Here is a 21,771-nt window from a genome sequence, read left to right as displayed (position 1 = left end):
GTCCATATATATTTGGACAGAGACAACATTCTAATTTCTAATTTTGGTTATAGACATTACCACAATGAATTTTAAACAAAACAATTCAGATGCAGTTGAAGTTTAGACTTTCAGCTTTCATTTGAGGATATCCACGTTAAAATTGGATGAAGAGTTTAGGAGTTTCAGCTCCTTAACATGTGCCACCCTGTTTTTAAAGGGACCAAAAGTAATTGGACAGTTGACTCCAAGGCTATTTCATGGACAGGTGTGGGCAAACACTTCATTATATCATTCTCAATTAAGCAGATAAAAGGCCTGGAGTTGATTTGAGGTGTACTGCTTGCATTTGGAAGGTTTTGCTGTGAAGTAAACTTGCGGTCAAAGGAGCTCTCCATGCAGGTGAAACAAGCCATCCTTCAGGTGCGAAAACAGAAAAAAACCATCCCAGAAATTGCTACAATATTAGGAGTGGCAAAATCTACAGTTTGGTACATCATGAGAAAGAAAGAAAGCACTGGTGAACTCATCAATGCAAAAAGACCTGGGCGCCCACGGAAGACAACAGTGGTGGATGATCGGAGAATATTCTCCATGGTGAAGAGAAACCCCTTCACAGCAGCCAACCATGTGAACAACACTCTCCAAGAGGTAGGCGTATCAATATCCAAATCTACGTTAAAGAGAAGACTGCATGAATGTAAATACAGAGAGTTCACTGAACGGTGCAAGTCACTCAAGCATCAAGAATAAAAAGGCTAGACTGGATTTTGCTAAAAAACATCTAAAAAAGCCAGCACAGTTCTGGAATAACATTCTTTGGACAGATGAAACCAAGATCAACCTCTACCAGAATGATGGAAAGAGAAAAGTATGGTGAAGGCGTGGTACAGCTCATAATCCAAAGCACACCACACCATCTGTAAAACATGGCAGACGCAGTGTGATGGCTTGGGCATGCATGGCTGCCAGTGGAACTGGGTCACTAGTTTTTATTGATGATGTGACACAGGACAGAAGCAGCCGAATGAATTCTGAGGTATTCAGAGCCATACTGTGTGCTCAGATCCAGCCAAATGCAGCCAAACTGATTGGTCGTCGTTTCATACTACAGATGGACAATGACCCAAAACATAAAGCCAAAGCAACCCAGGAGTTTATTAAGGCAAAGAAGTGGAATATTCTTGAATGGCCAAGTCAGTCACCTGATCTCAACCCAATTGAGCAGCATTTCACTTGTTAAAGACTAAACTTCAGACAGAAAGGCCCACAAACAAACAGCAACTGAAAACCACCACAGTGAAGGCCTGGCAGAGCATCAAAAAGGAGAAAACACAGCGTCTAGTGATTTCCCTGAGTTCAAGACTTCAGGCAGTCATTGCCAACAAAGGGTTTTCAACCAAGTACTAAAAATGAACATTTTATTTAAAATTATTGGATCTGTCCAATTACTTTTGGTCCTTGTAAAAACAGGGAGGCACATGTTAAGAAGCTGAAACTCCTAAACCCTTCATCCAATTTTAATGTGGATACCCTCAAATGAAAGCTGAAAGTCTGAACTTCAACTGCATCTGAATTGTTTTGTTTAAAATTCATTGTGGTAATGTCACTAACCAAAATTAGAAAAATGTTGTCTCTGTCCAAATACATATGGACCTAACTGTATATGCACTGTGTGGGTTCTCACTAGTGCTCTGCAGACCCTATATGTGTGTACTGTGCGGGTTCTCACCAGTGCTCTGCAGACCCTATATGTGTGTACTGTGCAGGTTCTCACCAGTGCTCTGCAGACCCTATATATGTGCACTGTGCGGGTTCTCACCAGTGCTCTGCAGATCCTATATGTGTGCACTGTGCAGGTTCTCACTAGTGCTCTGCAGAACCTATAGGTGTGTACTGTGCAGGTTCTCACCAGTGCTCTGCAGAATCTATAGGTGTGTACAGGGCAGGTTCTCAACAGTGCTTTTCATCTACTGCCAAGAATAGTAGGGGCGCAACAAAATAGTTTCACCTAGGGCGCCGTAATCTCTCGGGCCGGCCCTGATCAAGATAATACACAGTAGAGGTCCAAGATTGCACCGACGTTTTCTCTCAATGGCACGAGAGTTTGCAACTCCAACTTCCTCCTCAGGAACATGGACAGGCTCAGGGGGAATGATCAAAGCATGCCAAACACCACGCCTTTCCCAAATTCTGTGATTCATTTGTATGGCTTTGTTCATGATCTACCTCAGAGAATAAGGTGGAGTATGAAAAGCCAGAGCGTCATTAAAGGGAGCCTGTCAGCAGGATTTTGCACAGTAACCTACAGACACTGTCAGGTCGGCGCCGTTATACTGAATAAAATCATACCTGGGTTGATGAAATCCATCTTGTGGTTGTTGTTTTATCTTTATTTTCAGTTTTCAGTTAATGACATGCTCGTGCTCCGGGGCGGCCTGTGGGGGGTCTTCATATGGTGCTCTAATTAGGTACTCCTAATGCAGACTACTGACAGGTCAGTGATCCCTCGGTGATCTGCTCCCTAGCTAACATAATGAATATTATATATACATGCTAGAAAAAAAACCTTCTGCAGGTAGGCACTAGCCGTGGCACCTGCGCTGGTTGGGGTTATCCTCATGTTTAAAAAAAAAGAAATCCATTTCAAAATGGCGACCACCGTGCCTGTGCAGTAACATCTATCAGTGTATTTAGAGGTGATCCGATAGCTGCTACGGCACATGCGACGGCGGTGCATCCAGCTAGATTAGAAAAAAAAATTCCTCCTCCAAGATGGCACCGCCGGCACCTGCGCAGCGGCTATCGGTTCACCTCTATATACACCGATAGCTACTACTGTGCCAACCTGACACTGTGTAGGTTACTGTGCACAATCCTGCTGACAGGTTTCCATTAAGTTTTTCGGAAACACCTTTGCACCTGAGAGCTGCATCATTCCACAAAACTTCAGTAGACCATTGCTGGAACTTAGTACAATAGTCCTTGGTGGTGTGGACCCCCTGTATCAAGATCATGATCTTGACGACCTGAATCCTGGTGGGTTTGTCATAGGTCAAACGTAAGATGTAAAAAAAGGCATCAACAGAAGACTCTTCTGGGAGTTGTGGAGACAAAGAAAATGCCCAGGTCTGAGGGCCCCTTGGAAGTAGAAAATGAATTATCAACACCCACTGGAATTCATCCCCACAGAGTAAAAAAATAGCCTACAACTGTCCCTGAACACCCTAAACTGATTTTTCTACCTTGAAAATTTATCAGGGAGGGCTTCTACAGGTTCAGGAGAGACCAACTGTTTATCAGAAGTTGCAGGCATCACAGACACTGCCTGCAATGGAGAGCCATGAGAAGCATTCATCACGCTAGACAACTGACACTGCAGCTGTAACTGCATCAATTCTAGGTTCTGGTGCTTCTTAACCAGATCTTTAATTACATCAGTCAAATTCGCCACCTGATCAAAGTGTATGAATGGAATCCATACTGGCGAAAAAAAGGTATACAGATGCAGCGCCCCAGAGACCTGGTCGTTGCAGTATAGTGCTCTGCCGCTAAGGGGAGCAGTGGTACGTCTGATGGCACTAAGGAGTTCTCCTGACCAGGTATCACTAGAACACATTACACTTCACACTCCGGCCACTAGGAGGAGAAAAAGGCATTATTTATTGGGCCACTCCTCACACTGGTAAAACTAGGGGCTGGGGAGGAAGTTAGTCAGAAGCTGACTGGGTTGGAACCAGGCAACATCCCGTGGCAGGGGGTGTTGCAGGGAGAAGGCACAGGGGGTCCCTGTCAGGCATGGGAACCTGGCAGGTGCCTAGCGAACAGAACAGAACGTAACGGAACCGCTCCTGCACTACCTTGCGGCGGTATCCTAAGAAAGAGACACGAAGGGAAGGATATTGTGGAAACGTGTAAACGAGATCAGCACAAAGGAGAGCCAGTAAGAGTCGTGCCGAGAGAGGAAGGCAACATCTTACTGAGGCGCGTAGTCGGTGGCCGGATCACCGTAGGAGTAACTGACTTCAGGCCTTACTTCAAATTCCGCTGGACAGTTAATCATAGGTTGGCTGTCTACCTTCTACACCTACGAAGACATAGGGGGCAACATTGGGAGAGGGGCGTCTCTAGGGTCCCGGAAGACCTCCAAGCCTTCCCGTCAAACGGGTGGCGTCCTAGCCATAACATATCTGGGGGACGTTAGAAACTAGTAACATCTGGAACCAAAGAACGAGAGAGAAAGCTGTAGAGAACGAACAAACGAGAACAGCAGTTGTGAGGACTATTCCGAATGCTCAACAGGGTAGGACTACAACACACAGGCGCTATTGGTAGGCAACGATTTCCATCTGCGAAGGAAACTCTGGATGTGCCCATCGGACCGGGCGGTCTCTGATAGCTTGGTTGAACATGCTCTGGATTGAGGATATTGAAGCCTTCAGTAAAGAGGTAAAGAGACTGCAACTTTGTGTCCTAGTTATTGCCTACACCTGACACCATCACCATCTACATATCTGGGAAGCCCTGGGGACACACTTCACCTGTGGGAAGTTATACCATCCAGCTGCTATTTCATCACCCCAGCGGACCCCACAGCAGCGTCGGTCACCCTGACCGAACACCACAGGTGGCGTCACGAACCCCTGACAGACTGTACCAAAACCTTTATTGGACGCCCCTTAGCAGGGTCACGACCGAGTCCAGCCACCGTGACAACCGCGTAACCGAGCAGAAAGGACCGGTACCGAGTGACCTGTGGCCCTGTGTCTGGGGGCGCTTCACAGACAGTCGTCATGTGACTCTTGTAAATGTCACTTCTCACAGACAAGTCGTGATGCAGGAGAGTCAAAAAGGTCTGAAGTCGAATACTAATGGAATTTGTCTTAAACAGAGCAGCAACACAAAGGAATAAACAGGTCACAGTCCGAGGTCAGAATTTCTGGAAAGTAGCCGATCAAGACAGAGGGGCTAGGTAAATTGATGGTCAAAGGCAAGGTCAAAGTTCGGGCAGCAAAAGATAAGAATAACAGAGCACTAGAGAACAAGTAACACAACTCCCCCGATCCAACGCTATGATTGGCAATGTTCTAATCATTGCCTGGCTATTTATTTAGCTGACAATCATTCAGAACAGGAGACACCTAGAATAAACCGAGCAGGCCAGAGCTAAATGGGCTGTCATTCATAATACTGAGAGCCCAGCACGCCCCTATCACTGATCAGGCGGCTGGTCTGTCATTCACAACACTGACAGCTCTGCACGCCCCTGCATTTTATAGATCAGCGGAACTATCACTAACTTTCAACCCTGGTAAAATCCCTTTGTCTACAGAAATAGTGGTTAGGTATGTTTGAGTGTATTAGACATTACAAAGGATCATTTACTGTAATCTCATCACCTATGTACACGGCTGAGACTTCAACCTTTAAGCCCCCGTCACACACAGCGAGATCGCTAGCGAGATCGCTGCTGAGTCACAAGTTTTGTGACGCAACAGCGATCTCAGTAGCGATCTCGTTATGTGTGACACGTAACAGCGATCAGGCCCCTGCTGTGAGATCGCTGGTCGTGTCGGAATGGCCTGGACCATTTTTTGATCGTTGAGGTCCCGCTGGGTAGCACACATCGCTGTGTTTGACACCTTACCAACGACCTCGCTCGCAGGACGTCACATTGAATCATCATGAAATAGCATCGTTCTACAGGTCGCTACAGTTCACCGCATCGCTGCTGCGTCGTTGGGGAGATCGCACTGTGTGACATCACTGTGCGACCACATAGCGACGCTTGAGCAATCCCGTTGTCGGAATCGCTCAAGCGTCGCTATGTGTGACGGGGCCTTTACTTGTTCAATGTAAGCAGTCATCTTGTGCCTCTAATGCTGGTTTCACACATCTGTTCTTTGCCATCAGGCACACACCCGGCGAATTTTAAAAAAACGGATCGGGCAAAAGTTGCCGCCGGATCCGTTTTTTTCTTATAGACTTGTATTAGCACCGGATGGCCTCACGCGTCATCCGTTTTTTGCCGGATCCGTCGAAAATTCGTTTTCCGGTGGACGGAGAAAACGTACAGAGGAACTTTTTTTTGTCTGGCGAAAAATGGCCCAGCAATGGATCCGGCGAAAAAGGTATGAAACGTGAGGTGAAATGATGGAATCCGGCGACCGAATCTGTTTTTTTTTTCACACAAATTATGCATTTTCCATCTCTGTCTCTCTCTCTCGAAGAAGAAGAAGAAGAAATCCAAACTCTATCCCCGAGTAAAAAAAACAGATCTGTCGCATCAGTTTTTCTCAAAATTCGCCGGATTCTGCCTGACAGCAAACAACTGGTGTGTGAAAGCAGCCTAAGATATAACAATATATTTGAACACTTCTGTTTTCTGGTCCAGGTTCTTTGATGGGAGACAGCCGGTGCTGGCAGTAATGGACCCCGCAATCATTAAGTCCATCCTAGTTAAGGATTTCTATACTATATTTACCAACAGAAGGGTGAGTTCAAATCCTGGTATGATATTGTATATTTATAGTAATTCTTGTTACCAATATTGATTTAAAAAATTGCTTCTTTTTAGAACTTTGGCCTTAATGGCCCTCTAGAATCTGGAGTGGCAATTGCCGCTGATGATCAATGGAGAAGGATACGGACAGTTTTGTCACCAACCTTCACCATCGGTAAACTTAAGCAGGTAAGATATGTAGACAGAATATAAATAAGTAATAAGCTAGAAAATGATCTGTGGTGATTTAAAGATTTCTCTCGGCACTATAACTTTTGGCATAAAACTATGATCTGCCATTCATTTATGATTGTGTGTTACGATGCTGGCATAGCACTGCTGGAATCCAGTGGCCGAAGGAGCACGAGCAGGAACAGCAAGCGGTAATAGATGTTCTTGGAATAGCAAAGGATTGTAAGAAAACAATTCAGAGATAAATAAGATCAGTCTGAATAAGAAAGTTCAGGAGCTGGAGACTGGAACTAGCCACAATACTCAAGCAATGAGTGAGAGATCCACGTGGCTTTACGTAGGTCCAAACAGGAAGCAAGATGGATTCCCCAGTTCACAATCTTCCATTTTAGTAAGGGCAATTGCAGAACACAACAGCAGCCTCCAGTGGTAAGGAGTGAAACTGCAGCACAATTATTAAAGGGAACCTGCCACCCCGTTTTTTCAGTATGAGATAAAAATACTGTTAAATAGGGCCTGAGCTGTGCGTTACTATAGTGTATTTTGTGTACCCTGATTCCCCACCTATGCTGCCGAAATAACTTACCAAAGTCGCCGTTTTCGCCTGTCAATTAGGCTGGTCTGGTCAGATGGGCGTGGTGACATCGCTGTTTCTTTCCCCAGATCTTGCATACATTTCCGTTGGTGGCGTAGTGGTTTGCGCATGCCCAACTTCTGAATCCACTGCGCAGGCGAAGAAAAAACGCGCGATCCCTGGTGATTGGTGGGGGCGGCCATCTTCTTGAGGCCGCGCATGCGCATATGGAGTCCTCTGCTGCCCGGGGCTTCAGGAAAATGGCCACGGGATGCCGCGCGTGCGCAGATGGAGATCGCGGCGGCCATTTTCCTGAAGCCGAGATCCGAACTTAGGACTTTTTATACAACACTAACCATTATCAGCATGCAAAAGAGACAAAAACACACAAAAAAACTCAGCAAAAATGCCACAAAAAACACAAGAAAACCAAGAAAAACCTGCTGCAGCTTCTTGTCTGCCAAGAGATTAGATTTTGCTGCAGAAAAAAAGCGGAAAAAAGCCAAAACACATCTTTATTATACAACATTAAAAAATAAATATAAGAACGATCACAATAGATCAGAAAGAATTGGGACTACAGATGCAGATAAAAGAAGATGGTGGATCCCTGGTCTCTTACATCGTAGATAATGTTACCTTTATACTGGGTGGGCTATTTATATGGATACACCTAAATAAAATGGGAATGATTGGTGATATCAACTTACTGTTTATGGCACATTAGTATATGGGAGGGGGAAAACTGTTCAAGATGGGTGGTGACCATGGTGGCCATTTTGAAGTCAGCCATTTTGGATCCAACTTTATTTTTTCCAAAGGGAAGAGGGTCACATCTCAAATCTTCACAGCATAGACAATTGCCTTCAGATGACCTCAGCATCTGAAACAACAGATACTGGAAGCCTGTGCTAGCATTTCTTCTGCGGTGTTGCTATCAGTGTGTCAAAAGTGGGAGAAGAGGGTTGCATTGACAATCCAACAAAATGGGCAGCACTTTGAACACATTTTATAAGTGGTCATAAACTTGTAAATAACTCATGAAAGAATAAAGCTACGTTAAAACCAAGCATGCCATTGTTTAAGTTTGATGAGTCACATGACCGTCTTCCCATTGGAAAAAATAAAGTTGGATCCAATATGGCTGACTTCAAAATAGCTGCCATGGTCATCACCCATCTTGAAAAGTTTTCCCCCTCCCATATACTAATGTGCCGCAAACAAGAATGTTGACATCACCAACCATTTCCAATTTATTTAGGTGTATCCATATAAATGGCCCACCCTGTACATTGTTCCATCTGTGGTATGATATGTTTGCTTTATATACAGTATTTCTTTCATGTCTGTGATACAGGCTGTTGGTGTAGATGACATTCACACCATTCAGCATGTGCGGACATACCGCATGTGCAGCCGCTGTGGCTGCACTGGGGCCCTGAGGTGGATGGGGGACCCTGCAGGGCAGCTAACACTGATGGCAATCTGGCCTGTTTATGTGGCCCCAAGGCTCCAGGTGACCCCTTGCCAGATTGCCCTCATGTGCGGTGAGCAGGGAGCGATCCCTGCAGCTCCATTGCCTAGCGGAGCGGACCTGCTTGGATCCATCCTGCTTCCTGCCTCCGCTTCCTGTATGACACAGCAGCGTGGCTGGATGACATCAGCATTCAGCGCACTGCTGTGACAGAGAAAAAGCTGCCAGCGATGACAATGCTGCAGGCAACATGCAGAGGTGAGTTGTGTGTGTGCTGTGGCTGTCAGGGAATGTGCAGAGAGGTGAGTGGTGCTGTGTGTGTGTAGGTGGTGGAGAGGGGAATGATAGGGGTGGTGGGGGAGAAAGCAATGATGGAGGTTGTGGAGAGGACAATGATGGGGCGCAGGGGGAGAACAATGATGGAGGTGCTGGAGAGGGTAATGATGGAGGTGGTGGAATGGGCGTTATGATTGGGGTGATGGCGGATAAGGCAATGATGGAAGTGCTGGAGAACAATGATGGAGGTGATGGGGAGGGTAATGATTGGGGTGGTGGAGAGTGCAATGGTTGGGGTGGTGGAGAGGGCATTGATGGAGGTGTGGAGAGGGCATTGATGGGGTGATGGGGAGGGCATTGATTGGGGTGGTGGAGAGGGCAATGGTTGGGGTGGTGGAGAGGGCATTGATGGAGGTGGCGGAGAGGGCAATGATGGGGTGGTGGAGAGGGCAATGATTGAGGTGGGGAGAAGGCAATGATGGGGGTGGTGAAGAGGCATTGATGGGGTGGTAGAAAAGGTACTCATTGAGATGATGGAGAGGGCAATGATGGAGGTGGGGGGCAGGACAATGAGGGATGTGGGGAATGGGATGGGAGGAAGGGGGACTTATAATGGACTTATGAACAAGGGGAGGACGTTAGATATGGATATAAAATGAATTGAGTGGTGGAGGAGGGTGCTAAGCCCCTGATAGTGTCCTCCCCATCTCATAATTCATTGTGATGCAATCGGGGACTTAAAATTTGGGGGGGGAGAGGAGGGGTAAGGTGCATAGGACCCTTTATAATGAATTGAAAAGTGGAAGAAGACTCTGTCTTGGACTTGTAAGGAATTGGGAGGTGGCAGAGGATGCTCAGTACCTGACAATGTCTTATCCCACTTCCAAATTACGATGCTATCAAGGACTTATATTGAATCAGGGGGAACACAGGACAGGGACTAGGCTATGTGCACACGTTCAGGATTTGCAGGAGAAAATTCTGCTGCATATCCTAATTTGTTGGCAGGAAGAAAGTTGCGTAAAATACATTTATTTTTTTCCCACTTTTTTGCCATGCTTTTGTTATGATTTTTTCCCATTAGTACGGGTGAAATAAGTTGCAAGAGTTGACATGCAGATTTTAATCTGCTGCAAATCTGCAAGGAAAAAATAAGCAATGTGTGCATGAGACTTTGGGGATCGCATTCACTTTTTCTGTACTGTAAAACCTTACATATATTCCGTGTGCACATAACTGCAACAGTTAATTGGGGAGAGTCACAGACTGAATAATTTATATTATTGGCAGATTATAGTTAATGGGGGGCACAATGCTGCTTATTACTGTATATTTTTAATGGTGCGTGGCCAATAGTATATTATTGGTGGGGTACATATCTGTATTCAGGGGGAAGACACATGTATGTATACAATGTATGTGACCTTATTTTCAGGGCTGTGAAGATCATTGTGACAAGATGAGTCGTGGCTGGGAGATGTCAACATGAAGGTCTGACCAGATGGAGGAGAAACAGGTGAAAGCAGCTCTAATCTGATGAGACATCAGCGGTAAGTGCCTGGATGTAAATATTATTCTGTATCTGCACTGTGTGACATGGCATGATAATTTTTTTGTAAAATCCCTTATTTTACATGCTCACATTTGTGTGAAATGTATGTGTGCTTCCAGGTATTTTTCTCACATGGCACACGGACTCATAGAGTTTTATAGGTCCATTCATACATACATGAAAACCACGGATCTGAGAATGAGATCCGTGAGGGTCTGAGAATGTTCTGCTGTGATCCGATTTTGATCAGAATAGGACATGCTCAAAGCGTCTTTAAAAGCAGGCAGCACACCAACACTGCACACGGATACAGGGATATAGCCTTTTTATGTATAGCACAGTACCTTAGTATATAGTATCCTCACTTCTTATGTATAGCACAATCGCTTAGTATATAGTGTCCTCACTTATGTATAGCACAGTCCCGTAGTATATAGGGTACTCACTTATGTATAGCACAGTCCCTTAGTATATAGTGTCTCACATACTATGGACAGCACAGTCCCTTAGTATATAGTGTACTCACTTATTATGTATAAAACTGTCTTTAGTCACCTAGTTTCATCTTTTATTATGTATAACACCATCCATTATTAAGTACCATCCTCTCTAGTTATATACTATGTATGTTACCTTCCCTTATTATATAGCTTCCTCTGCTGTTATGTACAGTGACCACTCTTACATAGATTATTCTTGTTATTTTTGTTATTCACAGCTCCCACTTTTACTACATAGTCCCCTCTCTTGTTAAAATATAAAATAACAGCTGATGGAGCAGCCGGTGACCAGACAACCAGTCCATCAGCTCTTCCATTAGAAAAGGAGCTTTCCCATGCCCAATCAGCCATCATTGCATTATATATCTAAAAAGACATGACATTATACAGAAAAATGAAGGCAGCACTCCAGTAGAAAAAATAAATCTGATTTATTGGCCCATGTGCGACGTTTCAGTCCAGGATGTGGACCTTTCTCCCAATTGAAATGTCGCACAGCGGCCAATAAATCACATTTATTTTTCTATTGGAGTGCTGCCTTCATTTTTCTGGATAATAGCATGAGGTTGGTACAAGCCTGGGAGGATTTTCTGCACCCTTTGTTTTCTTTTGGTGCTGCTTTTTGTTTTCTTTTTCTAAAAAGACATGACAGTATGTAATAAAGACAGGGCTCTACATAATCCGATATATAAGGGATGGTGCTGTACATAACAAGAGAGGGCATTGTGTAATAAGGGACGGCAATATACATAATAAAGGAGACTATGTCATATATATACATGTATGTGTGTCGCCATAAAACAAGGGGAACCCAGACACATTTCTTGTACAGGGGCCCCAAGCTGTCCCACCCCCACCATTCAGTATTACTCTGATGTTACTATGGACCGCCATCTTTATTATTTGGTGTGATTTGATTAGCTTACTACTATATGGGCTTCTCAATATTTAACTCACTATTTGCCTGATCATTTGTCATCAATTCGACACTATCTCACTACTTTATGATGTTTTATTGCACTTGATTTACCCCATATGGTTCATACAGTGTATTAAGGGTTTTGTTCCTATTATGCTTCTTTTGGCAGTATTGTTTTTGGATTGAGAAATTTTGGTGTACTTAAAATAGTGTTTACCTGCAGATTAGCACTACGGCTGCATGCAAATATCATATACTGTATATTTTTACATGCCAGGTTCCTTTTAACATGTCAGGAAAAAAAGTCATTTTCAGAAAAATAGAAACAATGTATGTGAGAAAATGTGGTATATTTTATAAATGTTCCTTTAGAAGAATTTTAGGAAATATGTTACGTGCAGTTCACAGGATTCATCTAGTGTCATACGATGTGATGGAAAACTCATGTTCAATATTTCCAAAATTGTTACTTCATAATAGAGTTGAGCGACCTTGACCTTTTTAGAGTCGAGCCGGGTTTCGCGAAACCCGACTATCTCAAAAGTCGGGTCGAGTGAAATCGGCCGATTATGGCGAAAAGTCGGGATCGACCGAAACACGAAACCCAATGCAAGTCAATGGGGCAGCATAGTCGGCAGTGAGTGGGGGCCAGGAAAACACCTAGAGTGCCCATTTTAATGTCAAAACCATCCATTCTTCTTAATGAAGCTTGTCAAGCGTAATTTACCTTATAATAATTGGAAGGCATTTGAAATTGGGGGTCATTTGGCTAAAGTTGTGTGGGGTAGGGCTGGTTCAAGTAATTAGTGGGCCCAGGAAATCTGGACCACGTCACGGCAGTGGAGCAGGGAGAGGTAAGTATTTCAACTTTGCAAGTGCTGTGATCCTGAGCAAGCAGGGGGGGCCCACTTGTTGGCATTGGCACTGGCACAGGGCCCCTCAAAGTACAGCGGTGTGTTTGCACGGCGGGGGCGCCTCCCACCGGCAGCAACACTTTTGCGTACTATGAGAGGCCCTGTGCCAGTGACGTCGCCAACTAGTATTCCTCCCCCCACCTGATGAAGGAACCTGCACTTTCATCTGCACCTTCCTCTTTGTCCCCGTGTAAGGTGGTATGGTATGCGGGAAGAGCAACCTGACTTTCAGCAGGGTCACAATGTTGTTGTGTAGCATGCACGGGGAATGTTGCGTTATGGGTCAATGTACCAGCAGACTCATCTATCACTGGCTGGGCAATGGGCACGATGAAGTGGAAACACAGATATAGGCCCAAAGAATAAAGTGGGCTAAATGCAGTTCAAAATTGGTAACACAGGAATAACCAGGGGGCATTGCAGTGGAGGACAACTGGAATGAGAGGCTGACACAGAGAGTAGGGCCAAATCAGTAAGTAGTCGAAATGCAGTTCAAAATTGGCAACCGTAGTAAACAGGCGGCACAGCTTTGTTCAGTGGAGGAGAACAGCAAGGAGTGGCAGACACCGATAGTAGGCCCCAACCCAACTAGTAGGCCAAATGCAGTCTAACATTAACAACTAGTGTTGAGCGATACCGTCCGATACTTGAAAGTATCGGTATCGGATAGTATCGGCCGATACCCGAAAAATATCGGATATCGCCGATACCGATATCCGATACCAATACAAGTCAATGGGACATCAAGTATCGGAATGTATCCTCATGGATCCCAGGGTCTGAAGGAGAGGAAACTCTCCTTCAGGCCCTGGGATCCATATTAAAGTGTAAAATAAAGAATTAAAATAAAAAATATTGTTATATTCACCTCTCCGGCGGCCCCTGGACATCAGCGGGAGGATCCGGCGTCCGGCACGGCTTCTTTCTTCAAAATGCGCGCCTTTAGGACCTGTGGAATGACGTCCCGGCTTCTGATTGGTCGCGTGCCGCCCATGTGACCGCCACGCGACCAATCAGAAGCCGCGACGTCATTCCTCAGGTCCTAAAAGGCGCTCATTCTAGGACTTTAGCTGAGGAATGACGTCGCGGCTTCTGATTGGTCGCGTGGCGGTCACATGGGCGGCACGCGACCAATCAGAAGCCGGGACGTCATACCACAGGTCCTAAAGGCGCGCATTTTGAAGAAAGAAGCCGTGCCAGACGCCGGATCCTCCCGCTGATGTCCAGGGGCCGCCGGAGAGGTGAATATAACAATATTTTTTATTTTAATTCTTTATTTTACACTTCCGATACCGATACCCGATATCACAAAAATATCGGATCTCGGTATCGGAATTCCGATACCGCAAGTATCGGCCGATACCCGATACTTGCGGTATCGGAATGCTCAACACTATTAACAACTACTTAACGAGAGCCTGAAAATGGAATTTCAGGACAGGAAACCAGGAGAACAGCAAGGAGTGGCAGACACCGATAGTAGGCCCCAAACCAACTAGTACGCCAAATGCAGTTGTTCCATTTAACCACAATTTAATGAGAGCCTGAAGATAGAAGCTCAGGAAAGGCAACCTGGGGAACACCTTGGAGTGTAACACACCATCTCTCTCCACCCCATACCCATTTTGTAGGCCTAATGCAGTGTACTTTTCTACAACTACTAAACGAGAGTCGGAAGACCGAAGCAATGGCAAGGAAACCTGGGGAACACCTTGGAGTGTAACACACCATCTCTCTCCACCCCATACCCAATTTGTAGGCCTAATGCAGTGTAGTTTCCAAGAACTACTAAACGAGAGCCGGAAGATCGAAGCTCAGGAAAGGCAACCTGGGGAACACCTTGGAGTGTAACACACCCTCTCTCTACACCCCATACCCAAATTGAAGGCCTAATGCAGTGTAGTTTCCAAGAACTACTAAACGAGAGCCGGAAGATCGAAGCTCAGGAAAGGCAACCTGGGGAACACCTTGGAGTGTAACACACCCTCTCTCTACACCCCATACCCAATTTGAAGGCCTAATGCAGCGTAGTTTCCAACAACTACTAAACGAGAGCCGGAAGATCGAAGCTCAGGAAAGGCAACCTGGGGAACACCTTGGAGTGTAACAAACCCTCTCTCTACACCCCATACCCAATTTGTAGGCCTAATGCAGCGTAGTTTCCGACAACTACTAAACGAGAGCATGAAGATCGAAGCTCAGGAAAGGCAACCTGGGGAACACCTTGGAGTGTAACACACCCTCTCTCTACACCCCATACCCAATTTGAAGGCCTAATGCAGTGTAGTTTCCAAGAACTACTAAACGAGAGACGGAAGATCGAAGCTCAGGAAAGGCAACCTGGGGAACACCTTGGAGTGTAACACAACGTCTCTCTACACCACGGAAGGGCTGATTCTTAGGAAGGAAGGCTGTTGGAAATAAGCATTGCGCGTCCGAGGGTGATTATATTCTTATTAGGTATATACTCACCCTCGGACGCGCCCTGCTTCTTTATTTGGAATGAATGTTTATTTGCAATGTGGTGTTGACTTTCTCTATTATTTTGGTAGTTAATGATTTTATTATTTTCATTGTTTTGCATCTTCTCGGCAATAATATAAAGAAGACGCGACAGGACAACACTCGGTGGATGCCATATCTGTGTTTTCAATTTAAAAAACCTTTCAGTTAACTACTTGCAGGAGAAAGTAATTGTAGCTGGTGGCCATTTTTAGTACTGTACCAGATTTTAGTTGTGTGTTTGTTTTAATGTTAAAATGTCTGCATTTGATATCTCACCAGTATTTTCTTTTTTATAAGCAAAATACTTTTTTTTTTATTTTATGATGTTGGTTCAAGGGGTACACGGGCAGCAGTAGACAGGTCAGTGGAGGCCTAGTGGAAGGAGGGACCGCAGACAGGCTTCGAAGCCCTAACATAATAAATTGGGCTGCCTGTAGGCAATTTAAAATTGGTTCCAGGGGAACACGGGCAGCAGTAGACAGGTCAGTGGAGGCCTAGAGGAAGGAGGGACCGCAGATGCGCCAATGATTCCCCCATACCAAATTTGTAGGCCTAATGCAGTGTAGTTTCCAACAACTACTAAACGAGAGCCGGAATATCGAAGCTCAGGAAAGGCAACCTGGGGAACACCTTGGAGTGTAACACACCCTCTCTCTACACCCCATACCCAATTTGAAGGCCTAATGCAGTGTAGTTTCCAAGAACTACTAAACGAGAGCCGGAAGATCGAAGCTCAGGAAAGGCAACCTGGGGAACACCTTGGAGTGTAACACTCCCTCTCTCTACACCCCATACCCAATTTGAAGGCCTAATGCAGCGTAGTTTCTAACAACTACTAAACGAGAGCCGGAAGATCGAAGCTCAGGAAAGGCAACCTGGGGAACACCTTGGAGTGTAACAAACCCTCTCTCTACACCCCATACCCAATTTGTAGGCCTAATGCAGCGTAGTTTCCAACAACTACTAAACGAGAGCATGAAGATCGAAGCTCAGGAAAGGCAACCTGGGGAACACCTTGGAGTGTAACACACCCTCTCTCTACACCCCATACCCAATTTGAAGGCCTAATGCAGTGTAGTTTCCAAGAACTACTAAACGAGAGCCGGAAGATCGAAGCTCAGGAAAGGCAACCTGGGGAACACCTTGGAGTGTAACACACCCTCTCTCTACACCCCATACCCAATTTGAAGGCCTAATGCAGCGTAGTTTCCAACAACTACTAAACGAGAGCCGGAAGATCGAAGCTCAGGAAAGGCAACCTGGGGAACACCTTGGAGTGTAACACACCCTCTCTCTACACCCCATACCCAATTTGAAGGCCTAATGCAGTGTAGTTTCCAAGAACTACTAAACGAGAGCCGGAAGATCGAAGATCAGGAAAGACAACCTGGGGAACACCTTGAAGTCTCTCTACACCACGGAAGGGCTGATTCTTAGGAAGGAAGGCTGTTGGAAATAAGCATTGCGCGTCCGAGGGTGATTATATTCTTATTAGGTATATACTCACCCTCGGACGCGCCCTGCTTCTTTATTTGGAATGAATGTTTATTTGCAATGTGGTGTTGACTTTCTCTATTATTTTGGTAATTAATGATTTTATTATTTTCATTGTTTTGCATCTTCTCGGCAATAATATAAAGAAGACGCGACAGGACAACACTCGGTGGATGCCATATCTGTGTTTTCAATTTAAAAAACCTTTCAGTTAAATACTTGCAGGATAAAGTAATTGTAGCTGGTGGCCATTTTTAGTACTGTACCAGATTTTAGTTGTGTGTTTGTTTTTAATGTTAAAATGTCTGCATTTGATATCTCACCAGTATTTTCTTTTTTATAAGCAAAATACTTTTTTTTTTATTTTATGATGTTGGTTCAAGGGGTACACGGGCAGCAGTAGACAGGTCAGTGTAGGCCTAGTGGAAGGAGGGACCGCAGACAGGCTTCGAAGCCCTAACATAATAAATTGGGCTGCCTGTAGGCAGTTTAAAATTGGTTCCAGGGGAACACGGGCAGCAGTAGACAGGTCAGTGGAGGCCTAGTGGAAGGAGGGACCGCTGACAGGCTTCGAAGCCCTAACATAATAAATTGGGCTGCCTGTAGGCAATTTAAAATTGGTTCCAGGGGAACACGGGCAGCAGTAGACAGGTAAGTGGAGGCCTAGTGGAAGGAGGAACCGCAGACAGGCTTCGAAGGCCTAACATAATAAAATGGGCTGGCTGTAGGCAATTTAAAATTGGTTCCAGGGGAACACGGGCAGCAGTAGACAGGTCAGTGGAGGCCTAGTGGAAGGAGGGACCGCAGACAGGCTTCGAAGGCCTAACATAATAAAATGGGCTGGCTGTAGGCAATTTAAAATTGGTTCCAGGGGAACACGGGCAGCAGTAGACAGGTAAGTGGAGGCCTAGTGGAAGGAGGGACCGCAGACAGGCTTCGAAGGCCTAACATAATAAATTGGGCTGCCTGTAGGCAATTTAAAATTGGTTCCAGGGGAACACGGGCAGCAGTAGACAGGTAAGTGGAGGCCTAGTGGAAGGAGGGACCGCAGACAGGCTTCGAAGGCCTAACGTAATAAAATGGGCTGGCTGTAGGCAATTTACAATTGGTTCCATGGGAACACGGGCAGCAGTAGACAGGTCAGTGGAGGCCTAGTGGAAGGAGTGACGGCAGACAGGCATCAAAGGCCTAACATCATAACATTGGGCTGTTGGCAATTTAAAATTGGTTCCAGGGTTACACGGGCAACAGTGGTCTGGTCAGTGGAAGTCTAGTGGAAGGAGTGACGGCAGACAGGCTAAGAAGGCCTAACATAACAAAATTGGGCTGGCTGTAGGCAAGTTTAAATTGGTTCCAGGGGAACACGGCCAGCAGTGGCCTGGTCAGTGTAGTAGTTGTAGAAAGAACGGACCGCAGACAGGCTTCGAAGGCCTAACATAACAAAAATGTCAAAACAATGGTATTGTCAGTGCCAGGCATTGAAGGATGTCAGCGCATAGACTAAACATTGGTGAAGCTGTGAGAGATAATTTTGCTAGTGGTAGAGCACTGTTTGAGCTGGGGGGGGGGAACTGTCTTGTGGCCGGCGGTACAGGCCCAGGGCCCCTCATATTACAATGGTGTGTCTGACGTTGGGTGCGCACCACCACCGCCAGAGACACTTTATTGTACTATGAGGGACCCAGTGGCAGTGCCGTCGAGCAAAAGCGGCCACACCCACCTCTTCAGACAAACAGCACTCTCAAGGGTCCAAGCGCAAAGTGGCGATAGCACGGCCCCGTGTGGGGAGTTTGGCCATTTCGTGAGGTGGAAACATGTCGTATGCTGGACAATCAGGTGAAGAAAATTACGAGATTGGAAAAGTCATTCAGAATAGTCCACAGGCAAGACCTTTTCATAGGAAAGCTAGGTGTCAGCCGGGCAGGGTGGGGCAAAAGATTTTGAAATCCAGTTGTGGTTCATTTTAATGAAGGTTAGATCATCTACATTTTGGGTAGCCAGACGAGTCCTTTTTTCTGTTAGTATTGAACCTGCAGCACTGAATACTCTTTCTGATAGGACACTAGCTGCCGGGCAAGCAAGCTCCTGCAATGCATATTCTGCCAATTCTGGCCAGGTGTCTAATTTGGATGCCCAGTAATCAAATGGGAATGACGGTTGAGGGAGAACGTCGATAAGGGATGAAAAATAGTTTGTAACCATACTGGACAAATGTTGTCTCCTGTCACTTTGAATTGATGCTGCAGTACCTGTCCTGTCTGCGGTCATAGAAAAATCACTCCACAACCTGGTCAGAAAACCCCTCTGGCCAACGCCACTTCTGATTTCTGCCCCTCTAACACCTCTGGTCTGCTGGCCCCTGGAGCTCGTGTGAGAACGATCACGGGCGCTGTGTGCAGGGAATGCCAGAAGCAAACGGTCAACAAGAGTTGATTGTTTTGTTGCTAATATTAGTTCCAAGTTCTCATGTGGCATAATATTTTGCAATTTGCCTTTATAGCGAGGATCAAGGAGGCAGGCCAACCAGTAATCGTCATCGTTCATCATTTTTGTAATGCGTGTGTCCCTTTTGAGGATACGCAAGGCATAATCCGCCATGTGGGCCAAAGTTCCAGTTGTCAAATCTGCGGTTGTGCTTGGTTGAGGGGCAGTTGCAGGCAAATCTACGTCACTTGTGTCCCTCAAAAAACCAGAACCCGCCCTTGCCACGCCACCAATTTCCAATGACCCCGGGAAAGCTTCCTCATTAAAAATATACTCATCCCCATCATCCTCCTCATCCTCCACCTCCTCTTCGCCCGCTACCTCGTCCTGTACACTGCCCTGACCAGACAATGGCTGACTGTCATCAAGGCTTTCCTCTTCCTCTGGTGCAGACGCCTGATCCTTTATGTGCGTCAAACTTTGCATCAGCAGACACATTAGGGGGATGCTCATGCTTATTATGGCGTTGTCTGCACTAACCAGCCGTGTGCATTCCTCAAAACACTGAAGGACTTGACACATGTCTTGAATCTTCGACCACTGCACACCTGACAACTCCATGTCTGCCATCCTACTGCCTGCCCGTGTATGTGTATCCTCCCACAAAAACATAACAGCCCGCCTCTGTTCGCACAGTCTCTGAAGCATGTGCAGTGTTGAGTTCCACCTTGTAACAACGTCTATGATTAGGCGATGCTGGGGAAGGTTCAAAGAACGCTGATAGGTCTGCATACGGCTGGAGTGTACAGGCGAACGGCGGATATGTGCGCAAAGTCCACGCACTTTGAGGAGCAGGTTGGATAACCCCGGATAACTTTTCAGGAAGCACTGCACCACCAGGTTTAAGGTGTGAGCCAGGCAAGGAATGTGTTTCAGTTGGGAAAGGGAGATGGCAGCCATGAAATTCCTTCCGTTATCACTCACTACCTTGCCTGCCTCAAGATCTACAGTGCCCAGCCACGACTGCGTTTCTTGCTGCAAGAACTCGGACAGAACTTCCGCGGTGTGTCTGTTGTCGCCCAAACACTTCATAGCCAATACAGCCTGCTGACGTTTGCCAGTAGCTGCCCCATAATGGGAGACCTGGTGTGCAACAGTGGCAGCTGCGGATGGAGTGGTTGTGCGACTGCGGTCTGTGGACGAGCTCTCGCTTCTGCAGGAGGACGAGGAGGAGGAGGAGGAGGAGGGGGTGCGAACGGCTACAGCCAACTGTTTCCTAGACCGTGGGCTAGGCAGAACTGTCCCAAACTTGCTGTCCCCTGTGGACCCTGAATCCACCACATTTACCCAGTGTGCCGTGATGGACACGTAACGTCCCTGGCCATGCCTACTGGTCCATGCATCTGTTGTCAGGTGCACCTTTGTGCTCACAGATTGCCTGAGTGCATGGACGATGCGCTCTTTAACATGCTGGTGGAGGGCTGGGATGGCTTTTCTGGAAAAAAAGTGTCGACTGGGTAGCTCGTAGCGTGGTACAGCGTAGTCCATCAGGTCTTTGAAAGCTTCGCTTTCAACTAACCGGTAGGGCATCATCTCTAACGAGATTAGTCTAGCTATGTGGGCGTTCAAACCCTGTGTGCGAGGCTAAGTACTTCCTTTTTCTAACCATAGTCTCATGTAGGGTGAGCTGGACTGGAGAGCTGGAGATCGTGGAACTAGCGGGGGTGCCGGTGGACATGGCAGACTGAGAGACGGTGGGAGATGGTATTGTTGCCGCCGGTGCCCTAGATGCAGTGTTTCCTACTACGAAACTGGAGATTCCCTGACCCTGACTGCTTTGGCCTGGCAAAGAAACCTGCACAGATACTGCAGGTGGTGCAGAAAATGGTGGCCCTACACTGCCGGAAGGGATGTTGCGTTGATGAGTAGCTTCATTGGCCGAGGGTGCTACAACCTTAAGGGACGTTTGGTAGTTAGTCCAAGCTTGCAAATGCATGGTGGTTAAATGTCTATGCATGCAACTTGTATTGAGACTTTTCAGATTCTGCCCTCTGCTTAAGGTAGTTGAACATTTTTGACAGATTACTTTGTGCTGATCAATTGGATGTTGTTTAAAAAAATGCCAGACTGCACTCTTTCTAGCATCGGATACCTTTTCAGGCATTGCAGACTGAGCTTTAACCGGATGGCCACGCTGTCCTCCAACAGGTTTTGACTTTGCCACGCGTTTTGGCCAAGATACAGGCCCGGCAGATGGAACCTGTTGCGATGTTGATGCCTGCTGCGGCCCCTCCTCCTCCGCTTCAGAACTGCTGCCGCCTGCACCCTGTTCCCCCAATGGCTGCCAATCGGGGTCAAGAACTGGGTCATCTATTACCTCTTCTTGTAGCTCGTGTGCAACTTCGTCTGTGTCACCGTGTCGGTCGGTGGTATAGCGTTCGTGATGGGGCAACATAGTCTCATCAG

General features: G+C 46.3%; 1 protein-coding gene across 3 annotated transcripts in view; it reads left to right on the top strand.

Moving 5' to 3' along the window:
- Nucleotides 1–21,771, top strand: part of LOC138656927 (cytochrome P450 3A29-like) — a 101,268-nt gene that overhangs the window by 29,693 nt on the left and 49,804 nt on the right. For all 3 annotated transcript variants that reach the window (XM_069744277.1, XM_069744278.1, XM_069744279.1), the window contains 2 exons: nt 6,374–6,473; nt 6,557–6,670. In XM_069744277.1, the coding sequence (XP_069600378.1) occupies nt 6,374–6,473; nt 6,557–6,670 (214 nt within the window). The remainder of the gene's footprint in view (nt 1–6,373; nt 6,474–6,556; nt 6,671–21,771) is intronic.

Source organism: Ranitomeya imitator, chromosome 1 (genome assembly GCF_032444005.1).
Source record: "Ranitomeya imitator isolate aRanImi1 chromosome 1, aRanImi1.pri, whole genome shotgun sequence".
Classification (NCBI taxonomy): domain Eukaryota; kingdom Metazoa; phylum Chordata; class Amphibia; order Anura; family Dendrobatidae; genus Ranitomeya; species Ranitomeya imitator.
Note: the sequence above shows the minus strand (reverse complement) of the source record. Positions and strands in the feature narration are given on the sequence as shown.